The sequence below is a fragment of the Erpetoichthys calabaricus genome, chromosome 11 (genome assembly GCF_900747795.2).
Source record: "Erpetoichthys calabaricus chromosome 11, fErpCal1.3, whole genome shotgun sequence".
NCBI classification, from domain to species: Eukaryota; Metazoa; Chordata; class Cladistia; order Polypteriformes; family Polypteridae; genus Erpetoichthys; species Erpetoichthys calabaricus.
Window position 1 is genome coordinate 153,385,955 of NC_041404.2, and position 15,922 is coordinate 153,401,876.

The 15,922-nt window shown below is 38.7% G+C and overlaps 1 protein-coding gene across 1 annotated transcript in view; it reads left to right on the forward strand.

Moving 5' to 3' along the window:
• Positions 1-8,646: 8,646 nt before the first annotated feature.
• The window catches only part of mettl22 (methyltransferase 22, Kin17 lysine), a 40,608-nt gene continuing 33,332 nt past the window's right edge, over positions 8,647-15,922 (forward strand). The window contains 3 exon segments of the mRNA XM_051933446.1: positions 8,647-8,727; positions 9,223-9,407; positions 14,245-14,391. Of these exon segments, the coding sequence (XP_051789406.1) occupies positions 14,286-14,391 (106 nt within the window). The 5' untranslated portion in view covers positions 8,647-8,727; positions 9,223-9,407; positions 14,245-14,285.

Consider the following 15,922-nt stretch of genomic DNA (forward strand, 5'->3'; position numbering starts at 1 on the left):
ATTTGACTTTTTCCCCAGTGAGGGCTGGGTGGTCTTGTGGCCACAGAACCCCTGAAGATTTTGTTTTTTTTTTCCAGCCCTCTGGTGTATTTTTTTTTCGTTTTGTTTATTTCTGTTCTCTTGACCATCGGACCTTACTTTATATTTTGTTACTTAGTATTGCCTAATCTTATTTTTATATTTTTCTTATTTCTTTCTTCATCTTGTAAAGCACTTTGAGCTACATCACTTGTATTAAAATGTGCTACAGAAATAAATGGTGTTGTTGTTGCTATCAGGATAAGCACAGCTTATAACCGTTTGTCATCAGTCAGTATTAATCTGTTATGACTAAGAGTCCCAATGCACATAGATCGTAAAAAGTTGCCAAAACACTTCCAGTAATACCCACTAGAGCAGGATATATTGCCAAACCCGAGCTAGATAAATGGGCAAACAAAGAAACTTCTCAAAAACAAAAAGTTTTTATTCTTCACAAAAATTCTCTGTCACAAAGAGAAGCTCCTTAGAGCACAAAGGCAAAACTAAGTTGCCTAAAAACACAAACCAATCTAAAGCTAGCATAGTCCCAACTTGGACTATGTCAAACACAGAGCACATAGATAGATAGATAGATAGATAGATAGATAGATAGATAGATAGATAGATAGATAGATAGATAGATAGATAGATAGATAGATAGATAGATAGATAGATAGATAGATAGATAGATAGATAGATAGATAGATAGATAGATAGATAGATAGATAGATACTTTATTAATCCCAAGGGGAAATTCACATACTCCAGCAGCAGCATACTGATAAAGAAAGGTCAAATAGTCAGAGATATCCAAAGGCACACACAAAGAAAAAAGTAAGAAGTCACCGAAATTCCCTAGCGCATGGGAGACTCTGCGGATTTATAGGGTGGAGGGCAGTTCCTGGAAGTGGTGGCCAGGTGGACCACCCACAAAACACATTGAACATAACCCAAGCAGCTTTTGCACAGTACTTAGACACAATTGATAACAAAGAATGACACAAATACTTAACAAAAGTAATATTAATGTAAGGCGGCACGTTGGCGCAGTGGGTAGCGCTTCTGCCTCGCAGTTGGGAGACCTGGGGACCTGGGTTTCCTTCCCAGGTCCTCCCTGCGTGGAGTTTGCATGTTCTCCCCGTGTCTGCGTGGGTTTCCTCCGTGTGCTCCGGTTTCCTCCCACAGTCCAAAAACATGCAAGTTAGGTGGATTGGCGATTCTAAATTGGCCCCAGTGTGTGCTTGGTGTGTGGGTGTGTTTGTGTGTGTCCTGTGGATTGGTTCCTGCCTTGTGCCCTGTGTTGGCTGGGATTGGCTCCAGCAGACCCCTGTGTTCGGATTCAGTGGAATGGAAAATGGATGGATGGATATTAATGTAAATAAAAGAATGAGAAATGAACAAAACAGACCTAAGACATGAAGTTGAGCCACATCCACAGGGAAAACCCTGGCTGAAACGTAACATAATCATACCACATCATTAAATTCTGGAAAAAGCAGCAATTCCTCCACTACTTCTGGGGTCTACATTCCCAATGCTGGGCATTTAGAATTATCTAACGCCTCTGCAATATACACTACTGCATGAGTCAAGAATCAAAATGCTTTTTGAGAGTTAGTGGCTTGGCTAGTAATGTGCACTGACAAAGAAATGAAGGCTGTTCAGGTAAATAAAAGTGAACATGGGAGTAATAAGAGTAAAGAATATCTAGGCACAAAGGGATTGGCAATAAGGATGAGTCGATCACTGAATTTGTATTTAATAATGACTGAGAGCTAAAATATGATTACTGTCATTTCTGACTACTGCAAATGCATGCACTTTTATGGTGAAAGTGTTCCACACAAAACAATGAAGAAGAACACTTAGCCTAGTGTCAGAGTCTCCCGTGACGTTTACTTCAACCCCGTCTACAAAATGTTTATATTTTTATTAGCCTGCTATGTGTTTCAGCTTAAAGATTTTACTTGTCATTAACTTCTTTGGGTTTTTAACTTACTAAATATATTTTTGACTGTGTCTTCTTCTGCAGTTTGTCTTTGCTCCAGGTACTTAGCCTTTTTCCATTCTGACCATCCTTGTCAGTCTCTTTAATACGTCCTTTGATAATATCACATGCTCACTTCCTGTCAAACAAGACAGACTCCACCATGCTCACAAATGGCTTTGCTATTAATGAAGGTTTCCATGAGTACTAAATCATGAGGAGGTAAAGAGTGGCTTTGGGCACATCTAATTGTGCAGTAGCCTGACATACCGCAGTTTACCAGCACTGATTAATGGGTAGCTCAGCTCTTTGTAAACAGAAGAAAGTTTTACATTTGCACAGCACTGTCAGTGCTCTTTGCAGACAGATGAACAGAATGATAATTCACCTGCCAATTGTATTTTTGCAACCTTCAAACATGTAGACATAGCACACATAAGATGTATACGACTCTACAAGCGTGACCACCGAAGGGCTAAGACCATCAGGAAAGGAACCTGTCACTTAGCCTTTTGATCTTTTTATAAAAAATTACTTTTTGTCAAACCCACTAGTCAAATATTAAAAGTAGCAGCCCTCCCAGCTGCTTATAAGATGATTTATGTTCATTTTCAAAGGGCTTTTGATAAGGTATCATGTGAAATACTACCAGAATTGGGAATTCAAGGCACAGTGTGCAGGTGGGTACAAAATGGGTTCAGACACTGAAAGCAAAGGGTAATGGTGAGGGGGAAAATTCAGTAACATGATTACCAAAAAAATGCACTTTGCTATTATGTTGTACACATGTGTTACAACAGAATAAGTTCCAAAGTTTAGTAATATTGTTACCAAATAAGGCATTTTGTTATTATGCTATTCCGCTGTAATACATGTGTACAAGTTGCAAAATTCCGTAATGTTTTTATCAAAAAATGCATTTTGTTATTTTTATTTCCATAGGTTTTGGAATAAGCTAAAGGTGTTAGTGAATATGTCCAGAACACCCAGAAAAAATTATGAAATCTCTACAAACAATACATCTAGTTGTATTGTTTTCAAGTAGGATAAAAACAGGTTTCTTTTTCTCCACATTTACTGCTTTCAAATAAGCATCAATAACATACAGTATACTGTATATCCATTATTAATGACCCATGTCAAGTAAAAAGAAATAAGCTGAGATGTTCTTACAAAGGGCTGCTGCCTCGCAGTAAGGAGATCTGGGTTCGCTTCCCGGGTCCTCCCTGCGTGGAGTTTGCTTGTTCTCCCCGTGTCTGCATGGGTTTCCTCCCACAGTCCAAAGACATGCAGGTTAGGTGCATTGGCGATCCTAAATAGTCCCTAGTGTGTGCTTGGTGTGCGTGTGCCCTGCAGTAGGCTAGCGCCCTGCCCGGGATTTGTTCCTGCCTTGTGCCCTGTGCTGGCTGGGATTGGCTCCAGCAGACCCCTGTGACCCTGTGTTAGGATATAGCGGGTTGGATAATGACTGACTATTCTTACAAAAATAAAAAAGGAAAAACCAATGACCCAGGGCTTATGTTTCATGTAGTAACGATTAAAAACCATCCCAAATAATTGTTGAACTATTCAGTCATAGCTATCCAGAAGGCAGAGTTCAGTTTTGGATCTCTGAAGGTAAGCCTCATATCGAGAGATTTAATATAAATCTACTCTCTATATATAAAATCCTAAGCCTAAAAGTGCAACGATTTTGTGCAATGATTTTATGTGACGTTTTTATGTCACTTTTTTTGTCACACTTTAAATCGGGCTTGTTTTAAAACCTACATAAAAAAAAATCCAAACCTACATTGTGTGAAAAAGTAATTGCCCCCTTGTTAAAAAATAACCTAACTGTGGTGAATCACACCTGAGTTCAATTTCCGTAGCCACCCCCAGGCCTGATTACTGCCACACCTGTTTCAATCAAGAAATCACTTAAATAGGAGCTGCCTGACACAGAGAAGTAGACCAAAAGCACCTCAAAAGCTAGATATCATGCCAAGATCCAAAGAAATTCAGGAACAAATGAGAACAGAAGTAATTGAGATCTATCAGTCTGGTAAAGGTTATAAAGCCATTTCTAAAGCTTTGGGACTCCAGCGAACCACAGTGAGAGCCATTATCCACAAATGGCAAAAACATGGAACAGTGGTGAACCTTCCCAGGAGTGGCCGGCCGACCAAAATTACCCCAAGAGCGCAGAAACGACTCATCCGAGAGGTCACAGAAGACCCCAGGACAACGTCTAAAGAACTGCAGGCCTCACTTGCCTCAATTAAGGTCAGTGTTCACGACTCCACCATAAGAAAGAGACTGGGCAAAAACGGCCTGCATGGCAGATTTCCAAGACGGAAACCACTGTTAAGCAAAAAGAACATTAGGGCGCGTCTCAATTTTGCTAAGAAACATCTCAATGATTCCAAGACTTTTGGGAAAATACTTGTGGACTGATGAGACAAAAGTTGAACTTTTTGGAAGGCAAATGTCCCGTTACATCTGGCGTAAAAGGAACACAGCATTTCAGAAAAAGAACATCATACCAACAGTAAAATATGGTGGTGGTAGTGTGATGGTCTGGGGTTGTTTTGCTGCTTCAGGACCTGGAAGGCTTGCTATGAATTCTACTGTCTACCAAAAAATCCTGAAGGAGAATGTCCGGCCATCTGTTCGTCAACTCAAGCTGAAGCGATCTTGGGTGCTGCAACAGGACAATGACCCAAAACACACCAGCAAATCCACCTCTGAATGGCTGAAGAAAAACAAAATGATATATCCATCCATCCATTATCCAACCCGCTATATCCTAACTACAGGGTCACGGGGGTCTGCTGGAGCCAATCCCCACCATCACCGGGCGCAAGGCAGGAAACAAACCCCGGGCAGGGTGCCAGCCCACCGCAGACATATATATATGTTTGGTATCATTCTTTTCAGGATATATTAAACTTTAATGTGATGTTAGATTTTCAGATTGTTATTCCATTTTTAAATTATAAACTAAAATATCAAGAAAGTCGTGCATCGAGCATAGTGCACCTCAGTTTAATGGGAATACTCCAATCGGTAAGAGAGTAAATATTTTATTCTCATTTCATGATTTTTACTCCATTAAATAATAATAAATTTTTCTTTTACATATTTCTAGAATTTTATGATTTTGACTCCAATAAATCATAATTTTTCTTTTGTACATTTAGAGATTTTAGTAATATTGTGGCCGCAACTGGGGGTTGGGCCCCAAAGGCGCTGGGGGGCTTGCCCCTCTAGTTAGGTTATATTAGCATAATTAAGAAGTATTATGGTGGTGCAGTAGTTTGTGCTGTCTTATGGTTCCAAAGTCGTAGGTTTGGATCCTGGCCTGACCATTGCCTATACCAGGGGTAGGCAACGTTGGTCCTGGAGTGCCACAGTATGTGCAGGTTTTTGTTCCAACCCAGTTCCTTAACGAGAACTCAATTATTGCTGATGAAGCACATATTGCTTAAGTGACATTTTAATGCTTCATTTTAGTGGTCTCGCTTGTTAAGGTTCTCCAACCTTAATTGCTTATTTCAATCTTAAACTGTTGCATTCAGCGTTTTAATTGCTCCTTATTAGCAATAAGATGTAAAACAGGGGTAGGCAATGTCGGTCCTGGTGAGCCGCAGTGGCTACAGGTTTTCATTCCAACCCAATTGCTTAATTAGAAACCAATCATTGCCAATCTCAGACCTTATTTAATTTTATGGCTTGTTAGTCTGTGCAATGTAAGGCTTTTATATCGTAGATTTTTTTCCTTTCCAAGGATATCATCCAAATGATTTGAAGCCTAAAACAGATCATTTTCAGTCTGTCACATTTTTCTATTAAGTGTTTTATTAAATCAAACCGTGCATGATGAACACACACAGATGTAATTGGAAAAAAAGCTAGCTGGAGAACTGCTGGCTGCTTTGTCTTTTACATCTTATTGCTAATAAGGAGCAATTAAAACACTGAATGCAGCAGTTTAAGATTGAAATAAGCAATTAAGGTTGGAGAATCTTAACAAGCGAGACCACTAAAATGAAGCATTAAAATGTCACTTAAGCAATATGTGCTTCATCAGCAATAACTGAGTTCTCGTTAAGGAACTGGGTTGGAACAAAAACCTGCACATACTGTGGCACTCCAGGACCGACGTTGCCTACCCCTGGCCTATACTTTCTATTTTTGCTCTGTTATTTTTTTTTAAACTTCCTCCATTGTAAATTGGTAGCACTAAATTGACTCGGTGAAAGTGGGAGTGGGTGGCATGTAAATGTGCCTTATGACAGATTGGTCACCCCATCCATTGATGGATATTGTATTGCTGAAAAATGCTCTCGCCTTTATCCCTTCAACTAGGTTAAGCACGTTCAGAAAATGGACGAATGGATATTGTAACAGAATGCCGATTTTTGATCTGAATACGGATTTCTTATCTGAACACTGATGTAAATCAAATTATGAAAAAATTGCAGTCTGCTAAACTTTTAAGCTGTTTGTGCCCATTTTGAAGGACTTGTAACCCAACAAACCGACTGCCCTGTGTTCAGTGTGGCCGCACAGTTCATGACTCTCTATCCAAAACACTGGAATGTGCTGTCTCTAACCAAGTCCCTTTCATTCTTCTACAAAATAGACTGCTTAATCTTAATTAGGCAGACTTTAAGAAAGGCCATTTCATCAAGATGGCTCTACTTACAATTGCCAATACTTTATGGAAGTCTAGAGCTACCAACATGTCATCTGTCCTCATCCTTCTATAGGTCCCATCTGCCTTCAACACAGTCAACCACCAGATCATCTTTGCCACCCTCTCTGACCTTGAGCCCTGCCTCTCGTGCAGAGACTACTGTGTGTCCAGACAAGGAGAGATGTCAAAGGTGCACTAGGCAAGAACAGGGGTGCTCCAAGTATCATTGCTAGGCCTTCTTCTCTACTCTCTATACACTTCCTCACTATGCCCCAACATCCTGTCTCATGGTTTTTCTTGTCAGTGCTATGCTGATGGTACGCCACACTATCTATCTTCCCTCCTAAGGACCACATGGTATCAGCTAGAATCTCTACAAGTCTCACTGACATTGCAACCTGGAAGAAGGAACACCATCTTCAACTCATCCTGGCAAAGACAGACCATCTTGTTATTCCTGCTTATCTGTCTATTCGGCACCCCATATCTATTCAGCTTGACTTCTTATTGCTAACACCTCCCAAGTCTGTACTCAACCTTGGAGAGGTGATCCATAACCAGATGTCTTTCAAGTAACATGTTGCAATGGACTCTTAGTCTTGCAGATTCACACTATACAATATCTGCAATATCAGACTGAAATCTGACACTCCTGGTCTAGACTTTGGTCTTGTCACATCAGGACCACTGCAGTTCTCTGTTGGCAGAAGTACCAGCATCTGTCACGAAGCCATTGCAGATGATACAAAATGCAAGCTGCACTTCTGGTGTTCAACCAGCTGAGGCAAGCAAATGTTATTAGTGTTTCAGATCACCATATTGGCTACCTGCACATGTTAAGTTCAAATCCCTGAAGCTTTCCTGCAGAGTAGTCACTGGTTCGGTGCCTATATACATATACACACACACACACACACACACGGGACGCCTGGAAGGACCAGGAGAGGACACGAGAGGGCAGCCCCCCTGGTTTGCATCGGGGTTACGGGATTGGATCTTGGAAGCTCAACCCGGTTAGGGACCGTGGCCACCGCTAGGGGGCACCTGGACGATCCTGGAGCCCTAGAGTGCAGCACTTCTGACACACCAGGAAGTGCTGCCAGAAGAAAATCCAGGTGCACCTGGAGTGCTTCCGGGTGCCCATGCAGCACTTGTGCCACACCAGGAAGTGCTGCAGGAAGATTGTCAGGAAGCACTTCCGGGTGAACTATAACCATTCTGGGAGCTGCAGTTGGGAGGTAGAGGAGTAAAGAAAGAAAGAAAGAAAGAAAGAAAGAAAGAAAGAAAGAAAGAAAGAAAGAAAGACAGACAGACAGACAGACAGACAGACAGACAGACAGAAACTGAACTGTAGTGCAGTCGGGGATTTGGGCATGGTGCTGTGAAAAGGGTGAAGAAAACAAAATAAAAAGTGTTTTTTTGGACTTATGTGTCACTGTGCCTGTTTATGTTGGGGTTGTACTTTCCACTATATACTATATATAATTTTGTGGTCTTATGCTCTTTCTAGCCCACTCTCGTCTGCTGATGAATGGCATGTAGGGTTGCCACCTTTGCATGGCATCAAAGCTCAATCCAGACTCTTTTCACATATAACCCCCAGCTGGAGGAAAGAGCTGCAATCTCCATTCAAACTTCTGACTCCCACAATGTGGTTAAGATGTGTTTGAAGATTCTCTTGTTTGGTAAATTTCTGTCTAATTGATAGGGTTTGTAACCTAGGAACTGTAATTCAATTGTTGAAGCTCTTCACTTGTAATGATCAGTTTGTAACCTGCCCTGTAAACATATTCCCAAACAGTCCTTCAGAATTATGTTTATTAAATTATGTGAACCTGTTTTGTGAGTCGGTCTGGGGGTGCTCCTAACCTCCTCCTCCTCCTGGGTAAAAGTGTCTGCTGAACCAATGAAGGTAAATGAATGTACTGTAGGCAGACTCAAACAAGCAAACGCGGAACTCGTGAGCGTCAGGGATTTGCCGCGAGCCGTGCTGCTTTGGAAGGAGCACCGAGCTGTCAAACTTGCTACTATTTTGCAGGTAAGATTGATTCAATTTATACAAGTAATTAATTTTGGGGCGAATGGAATTTAATAGCATAAATTCGTCTTGTGTAGACGTGAGATTGAGGAGTTATATATTTTATGTCACTGCATTTGTTTATTTTAAAAATACACGTTTTTATTTTACGCCTCGTAAAGTTAATGATGTGATATAATGTGGACTGTATAATTTGACTGCAGTTACGGAATATACATTTAGTAAGTTTAATAGCGGCAAAAATCTGCAGGATAGGTTTTGCCAACGCACGTGCCGAAACTAAATTAAGCGGGTGTGAAGATATTACGTTACTTTATAATTAAGTTTTAACAGCAGTTAATTTCCCAGCTTGTTGCATTATTTGATGTAAGCTTTGTTTTTTTTTCGTGAGCGCAGGGAATCAGCTTTCTTATCGTATCGCTTGTAGCAGTTATTTAACAGAAGTAAAAGACGTTTTATTAGTGAGACATGTCATGATTTATTTATGCATACCAGGTTTTATTTTCGTCGATTTGCACCTGCCAGTGTCCATTCAGAGGCCATACTTCTTCGAAGAGAATATGGAATACTTCTGGAGATCTTTTTTTAGAAGTTCCTGATTGAGGCCCCCCCCAAGCCCCACACGTTTAAGCTTGACGGCTGTAATACGTACTGGAAAATGAGCAGCTAAGGACTAAAAGGTTTGATTATTTGTTTTATTTAATCAAATCATGAGGTGTATGTCCCTCGGTGACATTTTAATGGGTATGTATTGTATTAAGTCACACCGTCGATGAGCCTCTAAACCTGGAACATCTACGGCAGGACATTGTGCGTCCTAAATTTAGTATTACTGCTTCGTAAATTATGGTCTGAAGGACTGTGTGTTTTTTTTTTTGTTTTTTTGGGCCAGCTGTTTTTTCAGTTAGAAGGTTATTTTTCGATTAATTCCGCTTGTTTAAGTGGAGACCATGTGTTTAAACATCAAATCAAAAATGCCCTACTAGTTTACTTTTCTAAGAAATCTCATACAGATAAATTTGACATGTTATATTATAACCCGTGTAGTCCTGACCAGGACATAAACCCTGTTCTCCTTACTGCAAGGCACCAGTGCTACCACAGTGCCGCCATGCCGTCCAAAGACAGATTTGTTTTATGCAAAACTAGTAATTAACCCATCTAAACCTACTACACTAATTACCTTTTTTGATGGCTCATTTCCAGTGACCTTGCACAAATACAGTTAATGGTAAATTCATTGCTCCTCTCATGACAACCTACTCTTTTAAAAGTAATGTTGCCACAGTGGTTCTTCAGAGTGATGACATAGGAGAGGGGCACCAAACTCCGCTCCATTGCAGCCACTTTTCTTAATTGCATAGTAACCAGTTGCTGCTGATAATTTAACATGTATTTTGCCTTAATTATAATTGATTTGATTAATTGATTTTTTTTTTCTTTAACTGTCTGCCAGACAATAATGGGATGCAAGCCAAGTAGGTGACCAAGTAAATCAGTGCCTTGTTTTATCAAGCGTCTCATATGTGCGCCTAAAAGTACAACTAGGTATAACTATAGTATAACGAAGTGTCATATACCCACTCCCAGCTAGGAGTAGGAGTTCACGCTTTAGAATGAATGGCACCATGATTTTCTGGCACCTGTAGGCACAATATGGCAATTATGAAGGTGTTTTGTACTTTAGCTGGAAATTATGATGGGGCTTTTTACTTTTCAGATAGTAATACTAAGGCTTGACCACAAAGATGATAATAATATACAAAGGGATGTGATTACGTTCTATTAGTTGCATGCTTTTAATGAATAGCGACTTCTGGTGGCCTCTAGATATTTATAGTGCTGACCTAGAAGGTGTGGGGCTTCGTAAGCATGGGTGGAAACTAGCTCACTTGTCCTCCACCAGTGAGCCTAAAAAATGATGGTGAAAAAAGAGATGAAGTTAATGACGGCGCCCCCTCTGCACTGAGGGTGGTATCACCTACTTTCTCAGAACCTTGAAGATGTTCACTAAGCGCTCATGCTTAACTCCTGACTTAAGTGAGAATGTCATGCAGTGAACTAGTACTTTTTACCTTTCGTTGTCAGCATAGGCTCCTTCCCTTTGCAGTCCTGTACTGAATGAAGCGTTTTCATGAAATTGAGAGAAGAAAAAATGTGCTTAGCACTTTGGTGTATATAGAGTTTTAATGTGTTTACTCAACTTGTCTGATTGTCAGCTTGAGAAGGTCTTTTTTTCAGACAGGTATATATTACAAAATACTCTTAACTACATGTATGTAAACTATGATATTGCCTAATAGCAATTTCATTATTTTTCATACAACTACTTAACCAAATTGCCCTTTTCTATAGTTTATAACTGTAGGATATGCATTCTTTCTGCTGACAATACACCAGAAAGCTGGTGTTCCATGCCAAACCATTTTTGTACATTCTGCCAGGCATTTTGTGTTAACAAGCAGGAGTTTTATTTTGTCCCTGAGCTGTAAGTTTTGTCACCATTGTCTGTGGGTCATTGTTAATAACTCTATGAGTGAAAATGTGTTCAGATTGTCCCTATAATCTAGTATAGTCCATCATGCAGTCCAATTAATTTGCACTCTGTTCCTTAGTTGAAAGCTTGAAAGCAGTTGGAAAACATTTAGCAGACTGCTTCAGAGATTTTTCATACTGCTTAATGATGGAACCAAATTACAATTCAAAATGTCTAATGCTAGAAATTTTCTGTTTTTACAGACAGTATTTTTTTTTTTTTTTGGAGAGTTTGGTTTTTGATATTTTCATGGACTGTCAGAACATTCACATGTCTCATAATCCATTTCCTTTGTCAAATCTGGTTACTGTCACCTTGAATTTCTTGGGAATACTATTACACCTGGCAGTCATTACTTTATCAGCCTTTGTAGTATTTTTTAATTGCATTTCTTTCTTTAACTACACAACAAGAAGAAATTACAATTTAGGTTTTTCAACAATTAGTTTTAGAGAAAATATGTGAGGAAGTCTAGGACAGTCATTCATGATATTGATTATTCTTGTAGCTTCTGCCTTATTTGCAGAATTTTTGCAGGCATAGGTTACATTACTGTCATGCCTGTTTTTTTCTCATAGAAATACTCCACCCAATAAGTTTTATGTTACTTACACCGTGTAGTTTTTTTTTTGTATTATTTTCATGCATTACAGGAGGAAAATGTGTATGATGTAATAGAATCCAATGGTGACCAATGACAATGTGAAAAATGGCCATGGAAAAAGGAAACAAATTTCTCACAGTACTCGTGTCACATCCACCACATGTCCGTTATCCAGTCATATGCTTAAACCATGCAAAATGCATGTACTTTTTTGCTAAAAAATATTAAATAGTTATTTCCAGAAACATTAATAATCATAAACAATAAAAACAGTCCCATAATACTGTGCTTTGAAAGACAGAACTCTTAACCAATGAATGATGGGGCCAATTACTTCCCAAGATTTTTTTTTTTTTAATTAATTCACATGCTGAGATAATAAGGGATATAATTTTCACATATTTTGAGACAGAATAACTTTTTTTATTCACGGTGTTATATAAGTTAATTACATAATTTATACACATGTATTTTAGTGAAACACTTAAATTGTAGCCAAAGGTGAAGTATACATCCTGTGTCACTGATGCATTCTGTATTCACTAGAATTAAAAAGAATAGCTTTAAAAAAGGTTTCTTGTAAATTTCTGTTTAACATAATTAAACCGCTTACAACTTGTTTTAAGTTAAAAAACCTGTCTAAATCCAAGTTGCTTTGCCTATTTTCCTATTAATTTGTCATTTGTATTGAATAGGTTCAAGTGTGAATGATACACAGTATATGGGGCTGTTCTGCTACGCTATTTTGAACTCAGAAAATGGGAAACGAGAAATTTAATTTGACATCAGGTTTGGTGAGGCACACAAATTAGCTGTTGATTAAGAGACTGGCTATATGAAAGTCCGAGCAGCCCAGCTCATTCTGCAATTATTACAAGGAGCAATTCCACTGTGAAGTCTCAAGTGCAATGAGGCAAAGGAGGGAAGGGGTGGTCCCCCATGAAGTCTCCAGCATGTAGAAGCTTTCCCCTGCATAGTTTACCATGCACCAAAGAGGTGGAAGGTAAAATGAGGAGACAACTAACTTTGTTTCTACTACTGAAAATATAGACATTCTGGTACCATACCATTTTTCCACCACCAGTATACCACACAACTCTATACTTTACTGTAGGCTGTGTGTACAGTGAATATAACAAACATACAATTAAACAATATTTGTTAGGATTTCAGCATTGTTTTGACGATTTATCATTTTGTTTTTGTCATTTTTCCACACTCCCTTCCCTTGTCTGTGTCAATTAGGGTTCTAAGGTGCCAAAAAAACTGGAAAGTGGAGCAAATTAATAAACTGGTCACTCTTAGTAAGCCCAGATAATGGTAGTTAATCTAGGTACACTGCCTTTTAAAGACATAATAGTTAAAGTAACTGTGTAAAATGAATTATAAAAATAGGGAACCGCAGAAGCCTGTCTTCTTTGGTACAGGAATTGTCCATGAATTATATCATTTTTATATCTACATAATTTATATCTGATGTGTTTGTTTATCTTGTATGAGCTAAGGTTATGGGAAGGAAATGTGATCCTAGTTTTAAGATTAGAAAATATATAGTTCAATTGTTCTTACCAATAAATATTTGCCTTGTTTGTTTTTTTAAACCATATACTTATACTGACAGTCTTGGGCACAATGCAGGGGCAAATGTTGACCAGGGCACACTCCAATTCAAATCCATATTTCCTCACACTTGGCCAACTCAGAGTCACCAATCAACTTAACATGCATGTCTTTGGTATATAAAAAGGAAACTGGAATGTCCTAAAAAAATAAAGGAAATAGAAGAGCATGAAGATTCCATACAGACAGTTACAGTAGGACACTTGACCAATGAAGTATCCGTGCAATGAGGCAATTGTGCTACTTTGTGGCCTGTTGTTTATGAAGATTTACTATTGTAAATTTGAAATAATATAGATATAATGTATATTTTCATTAAATCTTAGTCTTTACAATAATACATTAAGATTTATTATGAAATACAGTTTCTACTTGTACCTGTTTTGACAGCATTTTCTAACTTCAAATGAAATACACACAAACATTTCTGCTGTACTACAGTACTTTGACCAAGTAAATGTCAGGCTTCTTAACTAAAAATATCTCTGATATAATCACTTTTACATTCCTGGTGTTATATTACATTATACTTAATTGCTTCATTAATGCACAAAGAGGATTAGGGAAAAAATGACTCTGGCAGTGTAATGAATATTTTTTTACTCTGCATGTTATGGCCTATTGTACTTCCAGCAGATAAAGACCTAGAGCAGCTTTTGGTCCTTGAGATCTGATCATATTAAGCCCACCCTGCAAAATAATTATATTCTCAGCTGTGCATATGAATCCAACAGCTAAAGCTTTATTCTTCCTTAAGGTCTCGTGTTTACTCCAGGAGCCCACCATGCTGCTTTCAACATGGATGTCATCTCTTTCACGAAAGATACAGTGCTGTCTGATATTCACTTGTTTCTTCCAAACAAAAGGCATCTTATGGTTCGGTTGAATGCTGCAGAGCAACCAGGTAATTTAAACATTGAATCATTAATTTAAAAGGATATCAATGCCTAAATTAACTATATATTTTTCCCAGGTCATCATCTTCAAAAGGCAATTCTGCATGGGTGGTGGAATTAATTGCCTTCCAACCTGATAATTTATTTGAAGCAAGGAAGACTAACGTAAACATGTAAATTATTCTCAGCCCTCCTCAATTCATTTTCTGCTCTTAATGTGTTTTGTTAGGCTATTGAATGAACAAACTGTGGTCTTCCTGCATTCATTTAAACGATGTGATGGGGACATATTTCCATTACATTAGCAGCTACAGTATGTATTTCCTCATGTTAAAGAGAGTGATAGGGACATGTGCCTTACTGTTATCTGCTGCTTCAGTTCCATCACTGCACTTGAACAGGCTCACACATTAAGTACGGTTATTCATCCTTGGGAAAGGGTATCCTAACTTAATGCACAATTTGAACTTGGACTGTATGTCACTTTGTGCACACGTCTTAGCACAGCCCTTGTTTTCACTCTGCCACATGCTTTGTTAGCAAGAAAGCCGAGTAGGTTAATACATATAATGCAGTTCTAGGCCCATTCATTGGAATATTTACAACACAGCAGTGAAATTGTTGTGAAGGCTATTGAGGGGCATTGAATGCAACAAGACTAAAGACCCACCAAAAATGTAATTTAAAGGAACATTTGAGTTAGAGTATTACTTGCTGTTTGAGTGAGAGCCAGAGGCACGATTTAAGTTATTTCAGAAAAAACAGAAAATTTGCAACTCACCGCTCTTTTCACTTTGCATCTCTCCCATTCACAAGTTGAGATTGTGCTTGTGCACTTTTAAGTACTTGGCCAACTCCTTACACTCTCCTCTAGCATGCAAATTCTCCTGGACCACTCTACATTTCTGATACTTCCAACATCCGGACAATCCCAGGTTGCTCCCCCAAGACTAAGACCCATCTCAGTCTCTTTTCCAACATTCCGGATCTCCTACTCCTTTGAAACACCACCCACCTTTCGTGTGGGGAAAAAAAAATCACTCCAGGTAGCCGGTTACACCTAAACAATTTGTTATTGGTGTTTCAGCCAGTAAAATATACCATTCCTTGTACATCAACAACTTGGTCTTTTTTTCTCTCCATGAAGACTGGCTTCTTATATTGTCAATGCCAACTGTTGTGAACAGGTAACACACAACTGTTTCTAGCATAAATGTGTTAGGGTGCTTCCTGATTGTATAGTATTTCAGTAACCTTCCACTTAAGAATGGTTAATAAGATGACATAGCTGAAAAAATCCATACTGGTCAAGTAATATAAAAAAAGCTGAAAACAAGATATCTGATGTTGTGAGTCTAAACTACTTGGTGACCTGAGGCCCCATGCAACTGTTCTGTCTTGTGCATTTCTGTTTCTGCTTAACTAATCACACTTATTATATTCACTATGATATTCCATGAAAGTCAATAAAATCCTAAAATTGATGAGGAATATTGCAGTAAATTATTAAATTAATGCTGTAAAATATAGGTAGGTCTG